The 11,785-nt window shown below is 40.6% G+C and overlaps 1 protein-coding gene across 1 annotated transcript in view; it reads left to right on the top strand.

Annotated features, from left to right (window-relative positions):
- The window catches only part of MPZL3 (myelin protein zero like 3), a 27,949-nt gene that overhangs the window by 4,583 nt on the left and 11,581 nt on the right, over positions 1–11,785 (top strand). The window contains 1 exon segment of the mRNA XM_023739973.1: positions 8,151–8,358. Within this exon segment, the coding sequence (XP_023595741.1) occupies positions 8,151–8,358 (208 nt within the window).

The following is an 11,785-nucleotide window of genomic DNA, read 5'->3' on the forward strand; positions in this document are numbered from 1 at the left end:
ATATTCATAAGAGATATTGGTCTATACTTTTCTTTTTTTGTGACGTCTTTGCCTGGTTTTGGTATCAGGGTTCTGCTGGCTTCATAGAATGAATTTGAAAGTGTCGCTTCCTTTTCTATGTTCCGAAATAGTTTGAGTAGTACTGGTGTAAGCTCTTCTCTGAAAGTTTGGTAGAATTCTCCAGTGAAGCCATCTGGGCCAGGGCTTTTTTTTTGTTGTTGTTGTGAGTTTTTTTTTTATTACCTTTTCAATCCCTTGTTATGGGTCTGTTCAGATTTTCCACATCACTTTGTGTTAGTTTGGATAGGTAGTGTGTTTCTAGAAATTTATCCATTTCCTCTAGGTTTTCAAATTTGTTGGAGTATCGTTTTTCATAGTACTCTGTTATGATTGTTTTTATTTCAGTTGGGTCTGTTGTAATGTCCCCCATTTCATTTCTTTCAAATATTGTCCTATTGAGGAAAAAAAAATCTAGAAATGGTGGGTGGTTTCTTAAACCTGATGCCATTTTGCATTGAGGAGCATATTTCAAATACAGCAAACCAGGTAATTCAATCAGATATTAAAAGTTGATTTTATAATATCACTTATTAAAGTGATGTTATCTTTTGCTTTTTTAAATAACAACTTGTTGAGATAGACTTCACATATCTACAATTTACCCATTGAAAGTGTACAATTCAGTGGTTTTTAGTATATTCAGAGTTTTGCAACTATTACCACATTCAATTAAGAACGTTTTCATCACCCTAAAGTGAAACCCATTAAAAATCACTCCCTATCCTCTTCTCCCCCCAGCCCCTGGCATGCACCAGTCTACTTCCTGTATCTGTGAATTTGCCTATTGTGGACATTTCATATAAATGGGATCATATAATATGTGCTCCTTTGTCATTGGCTTCTTTCACTTAGTGTGTTTTCAAGGTTCATCCATTCTTTTGCCTTTTGTTTTGAATCTATTAGGTGACAGACTTTGGTTTCATGACAGTGTTTATTTGCCTTTCCTCTTTAAAGATAAGTCATGTTAAGTAGTTAGCTTGTTTGAATTCTTCCTAAATTATAAATCTGGTTCTACTATATCAGTTGTCAGTACATAGAAACAATAGACTAGGCAGCCTAGAGTTACTACACTTTTCTTTTTTCCATTTAGGTGTGCATATGAATCAAAGGTTGGCAGATTTGTTTTGTCATGTTTATTTCATTTTCTTCATGTAAAAAATTAAAAAACAAAAACCAAACCCATTGCTATTGAGTGGATTCCGACTTATAGCAACTCCATAGGACAGAGTAGAACTGCCCCATTGGGTTTCCAAGGCTGTAAATCTTTATGGAAGCCGACTGCCACATCTTTCTCCCACAGAGCGTCTGGTGGGTTTGAACCTCCCACCTTTGGGGTAGCAGCTGAGCACTTAACCACTTCGCCACTAAGGCTCCTTTTGTAAAAAATTACTTATGTTAAAATGTGATTTTCTCATTTTCCTCCTAGATTAAAAAAAATTATTTTGGTTAATTATTATGAATAGTTCTGTAGTTGACTGCCCTGGCAAGAATGCTTTTTGTGTGTATATGCCATAATTTGTTTATCCATTCATCTGTTGATGGGCACTTACGTTGTTTCCATCTTTTTGGTATTGTGAATAATGCTGCAATGAACATGGGTATGCATATGTCTATTCATGTGACAGCGCATATTTCTCTAGGATATATTCCTAGGAGTGGGACTGCTGGATCGTATGGTATTTCTATTTCTAGGTTTTTAAGGAGGCACCTTATCATTTTCCATAGTGGTTGTACCACTTTACGTCCTACCAGCAGTGCATAAGAGTTCCAGTCTCCTCACAACCTCTCCAACATTAATTATTTTCTGTTTTTTTGATTAGTGCCAGTATTGTTGGAGTGAGAAGAATGCTTTATAACTTAGGTGAAAAGATAAATATCTGTATGGACGTTAGGCTCTGTACAAAATGAAAATTTCTAAATGAATGTAACATTAGTATTTTATTTCTTCTTGTTTATTTTTATGAATGGAGGAGGCAAACTATTTTACATATATTGATATTTTTATACATTTAATCACAGTATAGTATGTATATAGAGAAAAGTACACATATTATAAGTATGCAGCTCAACGAATTTTCAGAAACTGAACCCACCTGGTTAACAAGCACCCAAATAAGTAAACTGAACGTCACTGGCACCCTAGAAACCTTCCTTTTGCTTCCTTCCAGTCATTACCTCTTCTACCCCAAGAAGAACCAACATCCTGACTTCTAGCAGTGTAGACTAGTTTAGTTCATCCATGGATCTTATTTTTCTATAGTTATACATTTAAGACCCACTCATCCAGTGTTTAGATATCAGTAAAGTAAGTTACTTCAAATATTGATAAATCCATGGTAAAATTATTCTCATGAATTTGGAGTTCAAATATTTTAACAAAGAGGAAGTTGTTAAGTAGTTAGCTTTATTGATGGTATGCTTACTATAATTCAGTAACCAAAAACAACTCAGAACTTGTCATGCTTATTTTGTAATGATTTTTGTTTTATAAATAGGAAACTGTGTTAATTTGGTTCAGTTAAATACATATTACTATGCATCCTCAATGTGCTAAGCTCTGTTTTGATGAGCTCAGGGTCCATTGGAGGAGGCAGATAAGTTAACAGATAATTTTAGAATCTGGTACTAAGAGAGGGATGCACTAGAAACCATGGGAGCATAGAGGAAGTGCCCTCAATCTGCCATGAGGATCCACAGAGACTTCCTGGAGGTGTCACAAAAGTTAAATCTTGGAAGAGGTTGTTGGTGGTGTTAGGTACTGTTGAATCGGTTCTGACTCATAGCGACCCTTTGTACAACAGAATGAAACACTGCCGGGTCCTGTGCCACCCTCACAGTCGTTGCTGTGTTTGAGTCCATTGTTGTGGCCACTCTGTCAGTCCATCTCGTTGAGGGTCTTCTTTTTCGCTGACCCTGTACTTTACCAAGCATGATGTTCTTCTCCAGGGACTAGAATGAAAGAGGAATAAGAGTTAATTAGAAGTAGGGAGTGAGGAGAATTCTAGACATAGAGAATAGCATAAACAAGACATGGAGGCATTAAACAACTTCCCAAGCAAGTTTTCTAAAACTCTCTGATTGGACTCAGTTATATCACATGTTGACTGCAAACTAATCTCTAGAGGCCAGGGGAATGATGTGCTGGAGCCAGCTCTGTTAAGAGCCAGTTAAGCTCATCTCTTCCTTACTCAGCATTCAGTAACTTCATCTTTGTAGCTTGAAATTAGCCATGGTGAGAATAGTTACACTACAGAAATTGTCAAGCCCTATATATTGGAGCTTTTTTTTTTTTTTTTTTTGGAGCTGTTTACCAGCACACCACTGGATGTAATGATTGATTTAAGCCAATCTGGGTCACCCTTAGAAGTGGGACTAAGCTCAGCTGCTAGTTATTAATCTTTTGCTCACTTCCCACCAGATCCATCCACTCCCCTTGTCTGTTCTTCTCTACTTCCTGGAAAGCTGACCCCGTAAACTGTATCATCCAGGCCTCTATTCCTCAGCCTTCAATTTGGGTCCCGTGGTGGTGATATTCAAGTGGATATATCTAAGAACATTTGGATGCTTGGAGGACGATCATACTAGCAATATAGTTTGGGGAACATTAACATGTTAAACCCATTGCCACTGAGTTGATTCCAACTCATAGCAACCCTATAGGACAGAGTAGAACTGCCCCATAAGGTTTCCAAGCCTGTAATCTTTACAGAAGCAGCCTGCTACATCTTTCTGCCTTGAAGTGGGTGGTGGGTTTGAACTGCCTGACCCTTTGGTTAGCAGTCATGCACATTAACCACTGTGCCGCCAGGGCTCCTGTATTAGCATATTAAAAACCTATCGCTGTGGAGTTGATTTCAACTCGTAGCGACCCTGTAGGACCGAAGAATAGAACTGCCCCATAGGGTTTTCAAGAAGCAGCTGGTAGACTGGAACTGTCAACCTTTTGGTTGGCAACCAAACTCTTAACAACTGTGCCACCAGGGTTCCATTAACATATTAGTGGTTGTAAGTTTATAAAAATGGATAGGATTGTCCAAGGAGAACATGTTGAATAAGAACCATGGGCTCAGGGTAGAGCTCTAAGGAACATAAGTGTTTAAGGGATGGGTATAGGAAAGAAGGAACCCTGGTGGTGCAGTGGTTAAGAGCTTGGCTGCTAACCAAAAGGTTGGCAATTTGAACCCACTAGCTGCTCCTAGGAAACCCTCTGGGTCAGTTCTACTCTGGTCTGTAGGGTAGCTGTGAGTCGGAATTGACTTGACAGCAACGGGTTTGGTTTGGTTTCATAGGAAACAAGGTGCCTTAGTAAGAGATTTGATAAAAACTGTCAGAGATGTTGAGTTGTGTGTGTGTGTAACACAATAGCGTGGAGAGTTGATTGGCAGGAGACTAATGAGATTCTGATTTATAACTGTAACCCAGATTTCTTCTCTGTTCTAAATCAGGGGTCAGCAATTTTTTTTTCTGTAAGGACCTAGAGTGTAAATATTTTAGACTTTGTTGACCATGCAGCCTCTGTCACAACTACTCAGTTCTGCTGAAGCAGTGCAAAAGCAGCTATAAAACCCACTGCCGTCAAGTCGATTCTGACTCATAGCGACACTATAGGACAGAGTAGAACTACCCCATGGGGTTTCCAAGGCTGTAAATCTTTATGGAAGCAGACTGCCACATCTTTCTCCCACGAAGTGGCTGATGGGTTCAAACGGCTAACTTTTTAGTTAGCAGCCAAGCTCTTTAACCACTGCACTACCAGAGCTCCTTCAAAAGCAGCTGTAGACAATACATAAACAAATGAGTGTGGCTGTGCTCTAATAAGACTTTATTTTCAAAAAGATGTTGTGGACTGAGTTTGGCCCATGGGCCATATTTTGCCAATCCCTGCCCTAAACCAACTGCCAACTTGACATTATCCTTTGGGTATCTCAAAGGCACCTTGAACTCTTGAGAAACCAAATTCATGTTCTTCTTTGCCAAACCTGGTACTTTTCTAGTCTTCCCTGTTACAGTGAATGGCATCACCCAATCAGAAACTAGCGGGGGGGTGTGTGTGGTTATTTGGCACTTTCCTTTCCCTAACATTCCATATCCAAACTATCAACAATTTTTGTTGATTTTACCTTGCCTAGGTCTCTCCATGTCCACTGCCACTGACTTAGTTCAACCTTTCCTTATTTCTCACTTGACAGTTGTAGTAGCTTTCTAGATTATCTTCCATATTCACTCTTGACTCTTAAGTGTCTTCCCTAGAGTGGTCTTTTAAAAATGCAAATTTCATCATATCTCTTCTCACTCAGTCCCACATTCAAGTATTTCCCATGGCTTCCCATTACTCTAAGGACAATGACACAAATCTCTAAGGTCCTGCATGGTCTGGCTCCTGTTTATCTCCTAGCCACATTATAACTACTCTCTCATGCTCTCTGTATTGCAGCTGTCCTTTCAGTTCCTTGACTGGCTGCGCTCCCTCCTGGCACAGGACCTTTGCAGGTGCTGTTTCCTCTGCCTGGAATGCATTCCTTCTTCTCACCTTGTTACCCTTTCTCAGATCCCAGCTCAAAAGTAACTGTTTCAGGGAAGCTTTCACTAACCACTCTCCTCTTCCCCACCATAACAGGTGCAGTTTTCATAGCTACTCTGTCTTTCCTTCGTAGCACTTATGAGTTTGTAATTATGCATTTATCTTTGTGATTAATTAATGTCTCTAGCTTCCACTGGATTTTAAGCTCCAAGACAGGAGATGTAGTTATTTTTTCATATTTAATCTGAAGTCCAGAGGGTAGAACAAAACAGATACTCAATAAATATATGTTTGAAGAATGAGTGAATGAATGAGAGCATTGTCATGGAAGCCCTGGGATAGAGAAGTTCAAGGAGCAAGTAAATGGTCACTGCTGCAGAGAGGTCCAATAAGACAAGGGCAGAAAAGTGTCTGTTGGAGTTTTTATCCACTGGATTCTGCAGTTTTAAGACTCTTGACCAGAAGGAGTGGTGAGGTCAGGATTGTAGTGAACTTATAAGTGAATAGGAAGGGAGGAAATGGAGACCTCAGTTGTAGACTACTCTTTCACCAAAGCTTGGCTTAGAAAGAGGGGGCACTAATTGGTAACTGGAGTAGAGTTGTAGGGTCAAGGAAAGATTATTATTTTTGAGGCTAGTGAGACTTTGTTTCACTTACTTTGGACACATCATTAGGAAAGACCGATTGCTAGAAAAGGACATCATGGTTGGTAAAATGGAGGGTCGATAAAGGTAAGGGAGGCCCTTGAAGAGATGGACTGACACAGTGGCTGAATTAGTGGACTCAAACATAGCAATGATTATGAAGATGGTACAGGAATGGGCAGCATTTTGTTATGTTATACATAAGGTTGCCATGAGTCGGAGCTGACAGAACAGCAACTAACAACAACAACATGCTACGATTTTAGGATAAGAGAATGGGATGTGGGGAGAATATAGATTATCCACTCATTTTTACCCTCTGGTTTTTAAGGCTGGATCTTGAGTGATGAATAAAAATTGTTTCAAGTTTGTGGGACAAAGTAGGGGCTCAGGAGAGAGTAGGGGCTGTGGGACAAAGACCTTCCAGGCAGAGGGAACAGCATTTGCAAAGGCATAGAAGCATGAAATGACCAAGTCAGAGAAGATGTTATAGAAGAACCAGAAGTAATCCTTGTCTTTGGGATGGGTCGGATTCTTTTTAGAGTTGTGAGCTCAGTCTTGTCTCCTCCTTTTAAGAGGAATGTGAACAGTCTAGATTATCTAGAGAGGGGAAAGAAAAATGATTCAAAGTAGGCAGAGGTAAAGGCAGTGGAATTGATGACTCAACTGTGTCTTTCATAGGAAGGGTTGAGAGAGGGTAGGCAGGACTGAAGAGGTCACAACAATGATGTTGAAACTAACGTGCACTGAGCACTTGTACTGGGCCAGGGAGGCTTCTCAGTGTAGTACATATTTTAACTCATTTAATCCTCACAGCAGCCTTCTGAGGTAAGTACTATTATCATTGTCCCCATGAGGGTGAGGAAACCAAAGCATACAGAAATAAAGGAACTTCTAAGGCCACAGAGCCAGCTAGTGGTAGTGTTGGGATCTGAACCCAGGCCCTTCGGGTTAGGAGTCTGGGCTTTTAATCACTACACCATCCTTCCTCTACCAGAAGGACTGTTGGTTTTCAGGACCCTGCGTGGGGCTGCGCTCTTCTGAAACTGCACTGCTGTTGGCTTTGGCCTGCCAGAAGAATCATGGCTTATTGCAGTGGATAAGGATTTGGGAAAAACAAAGTGCCGGTGATTTACTTTCATAAAATATGGTTCTCTAGTGGAAGATACATTTCTACTGACTGTTTTCTGAAAGTAAGAGGGTTGGTCAGAAGAAAGTGCTTAGTTGTTTAGGGGGAATGGTGTGTGAAAGTTGGATATATGAGGTGGTTTTGAAAAGAGTAAATCTCTAGAGAGTTTCAACATGATACCTCATTTTTACATTTTAGAATGCATTACATTGTTCTGTTTTCCTCCTCATGATTTAATAGATACTGGATTTGTTAACCAGCTTTAAGAAGGAGGCAGGGGGAGAAAGCTAGCTAGAGAGACCCTTGGAACAGTTTTATAAAATCCTTTGAAAAAAAAAAATTCTGTTCTTATTTCTCATTTTGCTTGTGGTTGGGGCCATGGTAGCTTCAGGTGTCAGCTGTGCTGTATTGGGCTAAGGCCCTTAGACCGCAAAAGCTGCCATATTCCCGGAATTGGGGGGTAGGAACATGGTGGAGGTATCTTTTAGCCTACTGAAGGCAGACACACTTCTTTGTACTTAACCACAAGCCTATATTTGGAAAAATGCTGGTGTGACCAGCTTATTACCCAAATAATCATTCTATGATTTAAGATTGAAAAATGTTAAAAGTATTGCCCTTGATTAATGCAAATATCAGCTCCCTGTCCCTCATGAGCTTGCCTGAAAAGGTATTGGTGGCTATAGCTTTTTGATGAGATCCCTAAACATGATAAATAGTGTCTCTATTGCTCGCTGACATCTGTATACTCTACCCAAATGAATACGTTTTAAATGTTTGCGCTTGCTTTGATTAGGTGTTTACATAGTCCTTCCCTTGGAGATTAAAACAGATGCCTATGTCCGAGGTTATGTGGGAGAAGAAATCAAGTTGAAATGCACCTTCACATCAACTTCTGATGTCACTGACAAACTTACCATAGACTGGACCTATCGGTCCGCCAGCAGCAGTCGCACAGAATCCGTAAGTATATACTTTTAAGAAAGTTTCTTTGTGGTTCTGTGGTCAACCACTTTGGAATCCTTTTATTCCAAGTCACAGGTGCTCCTTAGCCCTTCTCATCTTAGAATACAAGATGAACTTCTGTTTAAATAGAAGGAGACGAACTTCTACCCTATATGACATTTGTTTCGTTATGTAGGACTTTTTATTCTTCCATGTCAGAATCTGGCAAACAAGTTGGGGGCAGGGGTGGGGGGTGGGGGGAAGAAACTGTCAGAAACTCAGAGGAAAGGTGGTTTAATTTAGTTTCCTCTTTGTTGTTTCTTTTTGTATGATTTCATAGTTCCATTTTCAGATTCAATGTACTAATAAGGATACCTCCAGGACTGTTGAATAGAAAAATTCTATAGGTCCCAGTCACAGACCTTTCTCTTAAAGGCGCTCACTTCTTGCCGTATGGCAGTATTTCATGTGGGTGTATCTGTTTGTATATCTGTGCCGTAGATTTATCTTGGCTTCTTCTCTCCGAGTATAAACTCTGCATTGATTTATATAGCTCCCTCTGAAGGAAATGGTGACACCTTGCATACAGCTGTTGGTGACAGATGGTCTTGCAATATAAGAAGCATAATCACTTTAGTCACACATGTAAAATGTATTTATGGTTCAAATCTCATTGTGGATTGTCTAATTGAAGATTGCAATGCTATAAAAAAAAAAGGCTTCCTCTATTGTGCTTTCAGCAGTATCAGCTCGGGACAGATGTTATCAAGAATATGAATATTACAGCCGTGTGTCTGTTTTTGAAAGTATCCTTTATCTATTTATCCTGTCACCTTCATGGAAAAAACTTTCATTTTGATTTTAATGTATAGTATAAGCTTTGAATTTTTTTTTAGGGGATGTTTTTGAATGCCATATTGCTCTGGAGTTAGGTAGGCAGCTAACTAAGTGAACTTAGGCTATCTTCCTGGTCCTTTTTTCTTCAGACTTTAAATAGTTCACTGAAGTATTCTTTATTCTCAGTGGTCAGGAAACTATAGCTGGCCTTATTTGGCTCTGCCTCCTTTGCCAAAAGTAGGACAGAAGAAGCAGTGGGGAGGGAGCTCTTGGGTCAGAAGCCTTAAATACAAACAACAGTTCTCTTACAGTGCTGTTCTTTGTGAGGTTGGTCTGAAAGTCATTATGTACTACATTCACCCACTGGTACACGGTGGCATCAGAAGTCACCTAACTTCAGAAGAGATGAGAATCAAGATCAGCATCAGCAGCCCAAAGCTGATTCCCAACCCCCTCACCATTCTTGACACCAGCCATCCTCCCCACGGCACTCTCTACTCTGCTTGGTTCAATAATTCTTCAAACTCACAGACTATACTCATGATCATGTGGTTTATTAGGGAGGTAACCGGCTACAAGTTGGGATCAGGATCAGTTTGGAAGTAACAAGAAGAACTCAGGAGACAGGATACAGTTTGTCCATCAGGACAGCTTCCAACCAAGACAGCTCTCAGCTGCTTCTTGGTCGAGCCAGCCAGCAGGCCGTGCTCAGCCTGGCCTCTGCCCTGCGCAAGCAAGTGTTACAGCTTTATTGTGCCTGGAGGCACCCCACTCTGCCAGCAAGCCTTCTGCCTGAGGAAGCTCAGCTCTCTCATTCCTTGGACCTGTAAGCCCACCACAGCTGTATCATGCTGGGCTCCTGGTTCCCAGCCTCTTTGCCACTGCTGCTCGTGCCACTGCTGCGCTGTCTCTTGCTGTTTTGTGCAGTCTCCAGTGTTACAGCTCCCTGTCTGCTGGGTCTAGGAGGTTCTCAGCTCAGGGACCCCATGGACATGCTCTCCTCCAGGCTCTTCTTCTTGATGGTAGTGAGGTCCCCCTCAACCTCTGGGATTAGTCCTTTTAAGCGTAGCAGGATGGCAAAACTGACCAATCCCCTAAGTAGGCCACAGTCGCCTAGTCTGCATAGTAATCAACTAATTTCTGCAAGGGTTTTACACACCTTATTTGCATAGTAAACTGACCAAAGCCTTTGTCAAGATTGTGGCCTAGCAAATCGTCTTGGGAGAACTACAAACCCAGGGGCAGAAAGGCCACATATAAAGAGAAACCCGTTGCACCGTAGCCACGTTAGAATTAGTGGACCTTTCAAGTCACATAACATGATGTAGCAGGTACGTTGCCAGTCAGGTTTCTGTCAGATGAATCAGTTAACTAAGATTTGAGTCTCACTAACTTCACTTGGAACTTATGGGTTAGAGTAATCTTGAAGATACACAGCAAAGCTTGTTTTGTCAATAAAGGGTTTCAAACCCTTTTATGTTGATGCGGCTAATCAGTGGTAGGTATTCTTTACTTCTTCCTTTGGAACGCATGTTATATTTTTTAATATTTGTATTTCCCAGTAGACTAAGTTCCATGAAAGCAGGGACCATGCCTGTTTGGCTTCTACTACATCCCTTTGCATAACACCAGCTGGCGTCAAGTCAGTTTCAACTCACGGCAGTCTCGTGTGTCGGAGTAGAACTGTGATCCACAGGGTTTTCAGTGACCTGATTTTTTGGAAATAGATCACCAGGCATTTCTTCCAAGTTACCTCTGGGTAGGCTTGAGCCTGCAACCTTTTGGTTAGAAATCAAGCATATTAACTGTACCACCCAGGAGATCCTTGCTTAACACAGTACCTAGCATATAGTAGGTGTGCAGTAAATATTTGTTGAATAAACATATGGACAAATGAACCAATTTAAATGATTCAGCATCTTCTCTAGGAAATTACTCTTCAAAATTGGGCAGTTCAGTGGTTGTCAACTCCTGGGTTCCTAAGTGGGGAGGTGTCATGTAAACAAACAAAGAGGAAAGCCTTGTATCTTGCATAAGAGAGAAAAGTCGTATTTTGTCAGTTGTAATGCCTGGCCTAACCCCAAATATAATTAGAAGTTTTGGTAATGAAATGTCTAATCACCAAGTCTGTAGCAGCATCATTTTAATTCAGTGTACATTTATTGAGTACACACCATGCATTTGACTCGTGGTTTATATTAATTGCTAAGACTGAAAACTTAAGGGAAGCTGGATTATATTATGCTCTCCTGGTGATTTTGAGAATAAACCAAAGTGTCTTCGCTTTGTCACTTATTAGTTGTGTGCCTTTGAATAACTCAGGGTTCATTTTATGTATTTATTTCCTTGAGACTTGTTTCCCTTTCCATAAATTTGGAATAATTATACCTGCCCTGTGTATTTCACTGTTGTTATGAGGACCAAATAAGTAGATGTGTGTATAGAAGTCATTTGCAAACTAAAAAGTGCCGTACAAATACTAGATGTTACCTTAGAACAGAGTTTTTCAGCTTCGGCACTGTTGACATTCTGGCCCGGATAATTCTTCGTGGTAGGGGAGTTGTCCTGTGCATTGTAGGATGTTTAGCAATATCCTTGGCCTCTAACCACTAGATGCCAGTAGCAAACTCTCTTCCCCCCGGTTGTGAT

This window comes from Trichechus manatus, unplaced genomic scaffold (genome assembly GCF_000243295.1).
Source record: "Trichechus manatus latirostris isolate Lorelei unplaced genomic scaffold, TriManLat1.0 scaffold00143, whole genome shotgun sequence".
In the NCBI taxonomy this organism is placed as follows: Eukaryota; Metazoa; Chordata; class Mammalia; order Sirenia; family Trichechidae; genus Trichechus; species Trichechus manatus.